Raw genomic sequence first — 12,317 nt, forward strand, 5'->3', positions numbered from 1 at the left:
AGGTTAGCTTCCCACGGCAGCGCGATAGGAGTCTTTCCCTTAAGTAACCTACTGATGTCGGTTGAACAAATCAACCGCATCGAGAAACTCCCACACGGTCCGACAACGCGGCTCTCGCCGCATTGACTCGCCGCTTGTGAGTAGCCAACTTTCCCCTTGCTCGCCTCCCCCTCTAAGAGCAGGGCAGTCAAACATCAGGTGTTCGTTTGACTGGATGTCCGCGCAGACGCGTATTTCATCAGCTGCCAGGCGGAACGGAAACACATGTTGGTTCAAATTAACACGGTTGGTGAGCACCTGGGCACCCGTTGCTCTTAAAAACGAACTCGAGGCATACCATCCCTCCAGATCCCTTATAAACTTGTACAGAGATTTTTCCTTAGTCGTGGTGTCCCTTTCCAGCTGCCATGCTTCCATCGCGAGGCTCCGCAACCTCTTCCGCAGGCGAAACACGGGCAACTGAAGCGACAAGATTAAACCGTTTAAAATTCGGATTATATGAAAAAATGTCGCCGTTCCCGCAAAATAATTGTTGTTTAATATTTTACTCTCTCACTACATTGTACATATTTTGCAGTTCTTCGATAATATTGAAAGCATATAAAATTTGAAACAAATCTACTTTTATAAAACGTTTTCGGTTTTGCTCACTGAGGATGCATTTCATAAGAAAAAAATCAGCTGTAAAACTAAAAATCACAAATTTTGGAGTTAATTAAAAGTAGAATGCTATTTGACTGGAATTGTGATTATTTGTTTACAATAAGCTAATTTCTCTGTGGTTACTAGGTAAATTAAATGAATTTCTGAAATGAATAACTGGGTCTTTAGAATCACCCGTTCCATGGAAAATAACCAGTTCTCCTTTCAGGATTATCCGAGCTCTTTTTTAGTTGAAATTCCTCTTGTCTAGGAATCGAGAAACGTCTCGATTGAATTGCAGTGCTTGATATTAACCTGCTGTTATATACAGATTTGTTAACCGGCTTCTGCGACAAAATCATATTTGTCGGAAGGCAATATTATTGCCTTGTACTAAAATTTTATAACAGTCTTAAAACTATAAACAGTGTCCGTAGAAACGCACTTTGTTGTAAGCTGATTGTATAGTATTATGAAATGATGGGTGGACAATAAAGAATTAATCGCCTACTTCTATACGATTTCATTAAGTATCCGATAACATATATTTATAACATTATTAATATTAATAACATACGTTTATATTGTCTATAACATTATGATTGTATTTATGAATTTATTCATTACTGTTGAATTAGTTCTTATAGTTAAAAACATTTTAATTTTATTTTATTAAGAATTTTATTATTTAATTTTTAAATTAAAAAGAAAAACATACGTGCCCGTGTTAATTTTTTGTTTTTTCATTAGTGTTATTGTTAGTGTTATGAGTGTTTTTCATTAGTGGTTAACTGAAACAGAAATTTAATATTGAAAGAAATTAATAGAATACTTAAAAATTCAAAGTTTACAATGAAAAAAGAATAAAACAACACGATATATATATATTTTTTGGATTTGAAAATAAGAAGAAAGCCGGAAGAGTTAGAATTTGGTATGTATAGAAAATCCACATACATAAATTACATTATGAATGCGAAACCTAACCGTCCATGGAAATTACTTCATTTAGACGTATGTTCAATAGAGTAGTCAGTTTACCGTTAAGTAAAGTGGAATACAAAAAGAACTAAATATTATAGCAAATTATAAATAATAAATCAGATATAAAAATGGAAACCCATCGGGTTGGTCTAATGGTTAACGCGTCTTCCCAAATCAGCTGATTTGGAAAGTCGAGAGTTACAGCGTTCAAGTCCTAGTAAAGCCAGTTATTTTTACACGGACTTGAATACTAGATCGTGGATACCGGTGTTCTTTGGTGGTTGGGTTTCAATTAACCACACATCTCAGGAATGGTCGAACTGAGAATGTACAAGACTACACTTCATTTACACTCATACATATCATCCTCATTCATCCTCTGAAGAATTATCTAAACGGTAGTTACAGGAGGCTAAACAGGAAAAAAAAAAGATATAAAAATGGAGTGTACCAAATAAAATATATGGTAACGTGACGTATATAGGTCAAACGGGACAGAAATTTAAAACGATATTTAATGATCATAATAAACGTCATATAAATACGAAAAAAAACGAATGCGTCGGTGCGTGGACAATCGACGGAAGCGAAGCTTCTTACGCAAGTTATATAAATTATTAATGGTGTAAACTAACGTATACGCAATATAAACAAATGGTAAATTTTTTTTCATAAGAAATATGAACTAACAATGGAAGATTGATACAACAAAAACTTGTGTAATACAAATAATGCATCGGCTACTAAAATAAAAATGACAAATTTGAGCGTGATCAAAATCCGTTCACAAAAGAGTAACAGTATCGTTCTTTGAACACGATTCTTGAATGAACTGTTTTATCAGCTAGCGCGTGACGCTAAAGTTTTTTTACTTCCTTTACTTCGTACAAGGAAATATCGTGATCGCGAAAAATTTCAGATTTCAACGGAAATATCTATTTTGACCATCCCTGAATCCATTTTGCCTAGTTTCGGTGTGACGTCTGTACGTACGTATGTATGTATCTCGCACAACTCAAAAAAGATTAGCCTTACGTAGGATGTTGAAATTATGGATTTAGGACCACTGTAACATGTAGTTGTGCACTTCCCCTTGTTATTGCAATCGACTGAACCAAAAGTGTCCAAAAAATCCCAAAATCAAAAAAAAAAAATTTTTTTGGACTTTCCTTAACTACAGAAATAAGCCTTCATTGAGAGCTTTTCAACGATATATCATAAGTGTTACTTTCATTGGTTACAGAGTTATAGCAAAAAAAAAAATTTAATTAATGAAATATTTGGATCTTACAAGGGAAGGCACATAGGTTCGAATCTGACTTCATTTCCTTTTGTTTTATTTAAATGTATTGATTTACTAGTAATTATTAACTTCTGATTGTAAACAAATTTTTTAAACTTTTTTAACTAATTTTTCTTTTTTAACTTTTTTCTTTAATTTAAATGTATTGATTTATTAATAATTATTAACCACTGATTGCAAAAAATGCATATATATAATTTAATAGACGTATAAAGAAGTTATGTGATGTCCACATCACATTTTTTCTCAGTTGACTCTCTATCCCGAAACCTCCGTTAAGAAGCTTTGCTTTAAAAAAAGATTTAAATTATGCAACTTATGTTATAGAAAAAAGGACATATCCTTAATGAAATGATAAAATCTATGAAAATATGACATTCTGCTGGGAAAGGAAAACGTTTAAATATTCTAGAAAAGATGCAAATATTCAGCTAGAATTAAAATGACAGGGACTTAATATTAATGAATAAATAAACACTCGATCTGATATAATATTTAAAAATCTGAAATTGATAAAATAAAGAATCAGAAGAATTAGTTTCAAGAAAGTATGGAACGTTAGAGCGGGACGGACGAAGCAGAAGAAGTCATGACAGTTAGAGATAGCGAGTGGGATGAGCTTAACATCGCTACTTATTCAACGATCCCAACTCAGAAAGACCTCCCATCCATCCATCGTTCTTTCTTCCACCTTACAATTTTGGCTATTGTTAGCATAAGCAACTCCTCCGGTGATGGGAGTGCATTGCATCCTCCAATAACTAGGGTCCCGTCAGACGCATTCCCGCTTGACCATAAGGCGCTAGTTCTGATAGGCCTTCAGTTGGCGTGCTGAAAGGGAATCGTGCCAATAGAAAGACGCAAATACATTGCTACTCTCTGAAGGTTGGGCCAACTAATGATTTCAAATTGATCTGCGAGGAACGGTATTCAGTCCACAATTCCATCCGTAAACAAAACTGATATACTCGTATAATCGACAAAAATAAACAAATGCCTGCCCGATAATAAGAAAGACACGGCAGCAAGGGAATGTTCTCCCGGTTCTGCGATCGGTAGATAGGAATGTATCCCCAGTTATCCGTGCGTTCCAATCCAGGAAGACTCTGTACCAAATGTAATTTTAAGAATTGAGGTACTCCGAAACGCGTCAATTACTAGTGTTAGAATAACAGCGCTAGGAAGGGCAGAACATAACACTCAAATCAATTATGTATATTAATATTGTGACCGTAATTATTGATGCGATTGTAAAATTTGACAGATACGGTTTTAACTTTTAAATATGTATTTATTGGGTGATTTGAATTTTGTACCAAGTTTCGTTTGATTGTAAATACCCTAAAGCGTGAGAGGAAGGCATTTTGTGTTTCTGTTTAATTATAATTGTCTCAGTATTACGAATATGAAATTATTTTCAATATTTCGAATGAGAAGCTTAACCTCCTTTTGAAAATGAAATTTTTTTAGGAATTTGGATACATTTTCATTAAGAGTATTTGAAACTTAAAATTTTGAAGAAGCTTTGAAAAATACATTTTTGGATCATTGATCGTGGTTCCCCTGCCTTGATCGGTTCTTCTGTGATAATATATTTATTAAATATCGAGTAAACATTACAATTTAGTAAAAAGGTGAACTACTTTGAGTGGATTTCCCTTGTTAGATTTTTTTTTTATACTAATAATTGAATTGTTTGTACTGAACTTTGAATGTAGAATATTCAGTCGATTTCTACGTTCTTAAGAATGTTCTGAACCTAATTTACTTGTTTCTAAATAGGTCACAATAATTAACGTGAACTGTTAATAGTTTTCTTCTAACCACAATTAGGATCAGTATTTATTCATTCTGCCCTTTAATATTGTTTTATTCTCGATAATTTACGGAAATAAACTCATAATAATAATTGTTTAAATATATATAATATTATAAAATATACCTTTTGTAGTGAAAAGAAAAGGATTTACCGTTATAGTAAATACAGAGAAAGACAAAAAACTTTGATATAACTTAAGTTTTCCTCCAGACAGTGGGTGCACCCATTTTTCCAATTCTTCTGCAGAGAATTTTTATCCATAACGGAGCGGCTCCGTTAATTTTCCCGTTAATTTTTAATCTTTACATGGATCTAGCAGTTAATGATGTTAAAGAACAATTTAGATTCGGAGTAACAGTGCAAGGTGAAAAGATAAAGATGCTACGATTTGCCGATGATATAGTAATTCTAGCCGAGAGTAAAAAGAATTTAGAAGAAACAATGAACGCAAGAACTATCGCGTGAAAATAAACAATAACAAAACAAAAGTAATGAAACGTAGTAGAAATAACAAAGATGGACCACTGAATGTGAAAATAGGAGGAGAAAAGATTATGGAGGTAGAAGAATTTTGTTATTTGGGAAGCAGAATTACTAAAGATGGACGAAGCAGGAGCGATATAAAATGCCGAATAGCACAAGCTAAACGAGGCTTCAGTAAGAAATATAATTTGTTTACATCAAAAATTAATTTAAATGTCAGGAAAAGATTTTTGAAAGTATATGTTTGGAGCGTCGCTTTATATGGAAGTGAAACTTGGACGATCGGAGTATCTGGGAAGAAAAGATTAGAAGCTTTTGAAATGCTGTGCTGTAGGAGAATGTTAAAAATCAGACGGGTGGATAAAGTGACAAATGAAGAGGTATTGCGGCAAATAGATGAAGAAAGAAGCGTTTGGAAAAATATAGTTAAAAGAAGAGACAGACTTATAGGCCACATACTAAGGCATCCTGGAATAGTCGCTTTGATATTGGAAGGACAGGTAGAAGGAAAAAATTGTGTAGGCAGGCCACGTTTGGAATATGTAAAACAAATTGTTAGGGATGTAGGATGTAGAGGGTATACTGAAATGAAACGACTAGATAGAGAATCTTGGAGAGCTGCATCAAACCAGTCAAATGACTGAAGACAAAAAAAAAGAAGGTTTAGAGTTCTAGAAGGTTTAGAAGGTTTAGAGTTCGGCACAACTTCGCCGAACCCCGAAATTGTGCGTTATGTAGAAATACATAGCAGTACTCTGTTAGATAACTTTTTAACCCGACTTTCTTAGGGAGTGCATGCGGAAGAATAAAACTGACCTCTTCAGTTAAAGAAAAAAATAAATAGCTGTGCTTTTGCGTAGTAGCAGTTTCATCCCTATTCCTTTGCAGCTTAACTAACGAACTAGAACTCGCAGTAGGTTATTTGTCCCCGCTGATTGGTTTTTGTTTTTTTTTCCTTTTTTAATTAGTGAAATAATTTATGTATTTAGAATAGTTCATGAAGGCTAGAGTTTTCAATTATAAAGTTGTCAAGAAAAAGCTGTCAAAGTGTTACAAATAAACAAACAAAAAGCCATTTGTTACTGGTTATTTGGTAATAAACTTATACATATTTGATCGAATTTTAAATAGATTTTACTGTATTTTGATAGAAAACATTGTATTAATTTTCCTTATTATTAATATTAATGATGTTGATGCGGCAACGAGTATAAAGCAGGATATTTTAAATTTGTATTTTTTTTTTTGCAGGATTTGATGTACGATGTAGAAATTCTATTACGATGGTCAGTTATGAAATAGAATATATAATGAGGAATAAAAAGTGAAGAAAGACGGCGTTATACCGTTGACGGCTTTTATCGCTAGGGATGCTGTACTCCCGTCATTATGACAGTCACCTATACTGCAGAAGTCGCAACTTGCCGCGGCTTCGGCTGCTTCCTCAAATTACTTATAAGGTAAATTATAATACGGCTTCTCTGTTATTAATTTACATAATATTTAAATTAATATTTGTAAAGAATTGTTTAAACTTTGTCACATTATTGATTTATTTCATTTTATGTAAATTCTTTGTACTATATTAGCCTATTTATCAATAGGCCGGTTGATGGTTATAATTAAAACAATTACGTTCTATAGGTTTTAAATGAAAGTTTTGCGATTGAAAAATAACCGATTAAGAATTATTTAAACGCTTACTATTTTCAATCAGCTTTATCCGACTGGAACCGTGGTCATTTCTTTTGTAAAATCGCATGAACAGTTAAAACTATTAAAATGAACAAAGTAAGTTTATTTTTTTTTTTTAACGTATATTATTCGTTATATATATATCATTAAATAACTGTCAACACAATAGAAACTCGTTAAATACGTGTTTAATTGGTTTATACATTCGACGTAATCATTCTTTACTAGTACCGTCAAGGTACAGAATCATTTTTTGCTATAAAATTTAAGCTGTTTCTATTCGCAATAAATCTCTGAAAACTATCCTCCACGAATAGTAAGATAATAATACAATACTGTTCCTTTCTCACCCAACTCCATCCTTTCATTTTGGACACTGTGAAAAAAATAGTATGTTGTAGTTTCAGAACTTTCTTTTTTTTTCCTGTTTAGCCTCCGGTAACTACCGTTCAGATAATACTTCAGAGTGATATATATGTATGAGTGTAAATGAAGTGTAGTCTTGTACGTTCTTAGTTCGACCGTTCCTGAAATGTGTTGTTAATTGAAACCCAACCGCCAAAGAACACCGGTATCCACGATCTAGTATTCAAATCCGTGTAAAACTAACTGGCTTTACTAGGACTTGAACGGTGGAACTCTCGACTTCTAAATCAGCTGATTTGGTGGGTTGTGTCTAGTGTCTGAGTGTGTACAAGTAAGGCCATATTTATAACGCCGAAAGACAAGCGTGAAGAAGATAAAAACGCCGAAGGACGAAAAATACTAAGGTAAGTTTGTAGTCGGTGTTCCAGTTTCCCCTCTCGATTCCAGTTTTATGACGGTTAACTAAACCTCTCCGTGGTCCTGAAAAATTGTTCAAAATCACTATTTTCCTATTTCGTGTTTTCGAATTGCATACAGACGAGTTAATACCGCCGGGAACTGGTGATAATTGCGACGTTTTACATCCAAGGAGTGTTATAAATAGCTTTAAACTTTTTGACCTTGAGAGCTACAATTTGTCACTGACAGCACATACGACTTCCTCCTTCGCCGAAGGCATTGCATCGCATGCTCTCAACAACTAGGGCCCCCCCAAAAGGAGTATTCCTGCTGGGCCGTAAGGCTTTAGCACCGAAAGGATTTAATGGGGACGACTGAAGGGGAATGTCATCGGGAGAACGAAACACACACGCGCGGCTTTTCTACCTAGGTCAGTCCCGGTGAATACTCAACCGGTTTAGAGAATCGGAACGCGGCAATTAATTCCGTCCGTAAATTACACAAACTAAATGTAACCTCCGTTAAATAATTACCCGCCCGGTAAAAGAAAGACACAGGCGCAAGGGACTTACGTCCAAGTTCTGGGATTAGTAGGTGATACACAAATCTCCCGCTCCTTGCGTTCCGTTCCGTAGTAAAGGATCAGCGATAAGTAAAATTAGTGGATAGAAATAAAGGGATTATGTTCCAAGAAAAAGCCCGTGAAATGAGACAAACCGTTCCACCAAACAAAAGCTTCAGGGTGCCCGCAATCTCTCGTTAGGTCGGTGTATCTATAAAGATTCAAGTTAGAAGTAATGACCGATCGTTAGTTTTTTACCGACCTGTTAAAACAAATATTGCCAAAAATTGAACTGTGTTGATGAATTTTTCACCTGGATCCCGCCCGCTGTAATGTTCCTGTGAACTAAGAAAATTACGATGAGTAGTTAAAAATGTACGAAATTTGTATTTAAATGAGTTTTTTCTAATAAAAGTAATTTTGTGGTGAGTGCAGTTTCGCTTTTATTTTTTTTTAATACTCGGTAATTTGCAAAAAAATTTGAAAGATTACTTACAATAATTTTTATTTTATCATTAAACGCTATCTATCGTAGATAAAATTAATCTTAATATTTTAACATTTATTTACGTATACGTTCGTATAAATCTACTGGAGTTAAAGAATTAACCGGTGTTAATTTGTGTACAATTAACTTTAAAAAATTCTACGCGTTAAATCAATGGACGTAACTACTCGTTGCCGAAGCGTGTGTACCGCTAGGTCTGACGTCACCGTCAAATTTTTTATGCCGGTAACAGCGATAATAAAATCAAGTTTTATTCGTAAACTACAGTCGTTTCAGTTTCTGCTGAAAATATATAATTTTCTTGTTAGCGGTCAAACGGTTGGCAATTCTGACAAGATCAAGGACAGAGTAAGCAGAGTTTCATTCATAATAAATCTTTTGTTGCATTTCATTGCGGATGATTTTAACGAAGATTTAGTAGATTAAAAAAAATCTAGAGGCGTCATTTTATTCCCGTTTTATTTGTCTGATGATCTATAAAATTTCGTTTTATTATTAAAATAAATAATATTACAAAAAGTTTTCAAAATGTTTAAAATTTGCTTTATACATTTAATCAAATTATTATCATACATTGCACGAGTGTAATCATTAAGCGGTTAATTTGGATTTCAAAAGGTAACATCATATATTGAAATTTCTAATATATTTATAAAATATCAAACATTTACTATACAAAGTAACGAAATAGCGAAGTTTTTATTTCATTTACTTAATTAACTGTCACAATTTTCGACAAACGTTTTTATAATAGATTTCTCAATCGATCCGTCTGCGACCTTAGTAATTGTGCAAAATTTCATCAATAGGCAAAGTCAGGAAGTAGTATGTTAAATTATTACACTTGCACCCTTAATTTAGTACCGTATGTGGGGCGGGATGTTTGCAAAAGTAATGGTGGAATATTGTATTGTCGCTCGACCTTAGTAACTATGCAAAATGTCATCAACCGGCAGTGTCAGGATGTATGTTAAATTAAGGATGCAAACATTTAAGGACAAACATGAAAAAAACATTGTGAGTTAAAGAAAAAAAAAATTGAAACGTGAAAAGTTCTTTTTATAATAGATTTTTAATATTTTGTTGTTCTTTAATGTAATGTTTCGAGCTTATTTGTTTGTGGTTAAAATACAGTTAATTTTAACGATTTAAATTAAATTTTTTTTTTTAATAACGTTCCATTTTTTTAAGGATCAAACACCCTATTTTTCCCGTGTCGGGGCTACTTCTGTGTATGAATACAAATACTCTGTGTATGTACGTATGTTTGGATTAATGTTCGCTTGTATCGATGTTCAACTCACGAACCGCTGGGCCTCTCTTATTACCATTATATTAATCGTAATTTGGTAGTACTGCATTCGTAAATTTATCCAGATAATTCTTTTATTAAGCGAGGAATAAAGATCATCAAAAGAGCGTGTAGTTTTTTACAGCATCTTTTACATTAATATTTTGAATTGATTACTAAATCGACTTTCTAAGAAAAAGCTAAGTGATTTTTGCAAGTGTAATTTATTAAAAAAAAACTGATTATTTTGGTATTTCGTTTATTAAAATTGAACGAATTCTTCCCTAGATATCGGCTATTTAATGGGAAATTTTTTTTTCAATGATTTTTGTTACTAAACAACTGACTAATTTTTTCGTTTACAGCGCTATCTTTGCATCGCACATGTAATTAAAGTTGTATGTAAATGATTGCTAAAATGAGGTTTCTTTACATTATCTTTGCGTTCCATAGAAAACTGAAGGTAAACTTCTTTTGATTGAAAGGCTCTTTTACTGTTGTACGTTTTTACGCATGAACGACATAATGTTGTTTATGAATGAACTTATTTCCGGTATTTTAACTTTTTTGTAATTTATTCTTTATATTCTCATAATTTTAACGAAAAATTTCCGTTGATGAAAATAAACAACTTTCAAGAAACGTTATTGAAACGTCAAATAGGGTTCCTTCTTCCGTTTTTTTTTTTTTTTTTTTTGGAAACAAGATTTTTTGGGATATACACGCTGTGGAAATTTAGTGAAATTTCAGGGGACAAGAATTAAATATATTAAATTTTTATAACGAAATATTTTTTTTGTATTTAAGTGAGAGTTGGATTCCAAGTAATAAATAAGATGTGGTATCGGAAAGATCACGGATGTGGTAGTTCAACTCTTTTTTTATACGTTAATCAGGATGTTTCCATATTTGTTTTCTTCGCTCATTATTTCAATTTATGCTCAATATCTAGTTTTTTTTTTGTGTGGGATTACGCGTAAAATGCAAAATACGTTTAAAGAAACTTGCACGATGAACTTATTCGTATTTTAATTATACATAGCAATTTTTTCGATTGAAATCTTCTCTCTCTTATGTACCGATTTAAAGTTTTGACGTTTATGTGATTTACCGATTATAGATGCATTTTTTAATTAAATTAAAATTATTTTCATTTTGTTGAAGTTTTTACACGACTGCCTAAAAAGGAGAGTAATGTATTAAGGGTATGTTTGTTCCACCGCCGCAGCTCAACGGCTAAACCGATTTAGATGTATGACCCCGGCGTTGGAATCCTTACTTTACCGGGAGTATCGTAAGTTATATAAATATAATTACATGTACTACTGGAGATTTGCCGATTGTAGTACAAACTTGAATGAATTGTATTAATGAACTGTGAGCCTCTTATCACTGTGTGAGGTGGGTTTGAAGTGAACGATTCGAATCGATGGAACGAATAATATTACAAAAATAATAGAATTAAATTTCCGTTAAATAAAATAATATTAATAAATATTAAAAATTCTGTTTTAATGATGAACTTCCCGTGGGGTCTGCGTGTGAGGCTAGAACGGTGGGTGATGCAAGCATCTCGAGCGAGGCTAGACCAATCATCACCATCAACTAATAACAAACGGGGTGCCCATGGAACGCTGTTTTGGTAGGTCATTGGGTGCGCTTATAATCTCTACAAACTCAAACGGAGTATTTGTTAGTAGGTCGAAGGCTAATGTTTAGACGCATCAGGTACGTTCTCGATCTAACACATCACTGTTATTCAGAAATGTTGTTATATCTTTGCTAACAATTTTTCGATTTAAAAATTTCAGACTGGGTATTTACTAGTACTGATTCACGATGGAACCAAATCTGAACAAAAATAATAATGTTTGTCAGCAGTTTTTTCGGCAATCGTGTTTTTGAATTTTTAATATTTATCTCTTGTTATTGTTATTTTCTTGCTAGGAATTCATTAATGTTTTGTTTTTTTAATTTTTAGGGGCAAGTATTAAAGAAAATAAAGTTTGAAGTAATGCTTTTGTTCCTAACATCTAACATAATTTGTAATCTTTGCTTACGGATTCCTTGTGCATAGTAAGATATCACACCCGGAGAAACTCGAGCGATTCAGCGTGCAATACATACATTTTTAATAATATAAAAAAAATCGAACCCCTCAGTAGTTTTCCTCGACGTTTTATGTTACTTTGAGTCCAAAATTACAGAAATGTTCGTTACAAAAAGGATATATATATTAATTTCTGGTTTTGCATCTCAAGAAAG

General features: G+C 33.0%; 1 protein-coding gene across 2 annotated transcripts in view; it reads left to right on the forward strand.

Annotated features, from left to right (window-relative positions):
• Window positions 1–12,317, forward strand: part of LOC142320477 (bestrophin-4-like) — a 324,943-nt gene that overhangs the window by 114,581 nt on the left and 198,045 nt on the right. For both annotated transcript variants that reach the window (XM_075358294.1, XM_075358295.1), the window contains exon 2: window positions 6,483–6,691. In XM_075358294.1, coding sequence (XP_075214409.1) covers window positions 6,621–6,691 — 71 coding nt within the window. In that variant the 5' untranslated portion in view covers window positions 6,483–6,620. The remainder of the gene's footprint in view (window positions 1–6,482; window positions 6,692–12,317) is intronic.

Source organism: Lycorma delicatula, chromosome 2 (genome assembly GCF_047948215.1).
Source record: "Lycorma delicatula isolate Av1 chromosome 2, ASM4794821v1, whole genome shotgun sequence".
Lineage (NCBI taxonomy): Eukaryota > Metazoa > Arthropoda > Insecta > Hemiptera > Fulgoridae > Lycorma > Lycorma delicatula.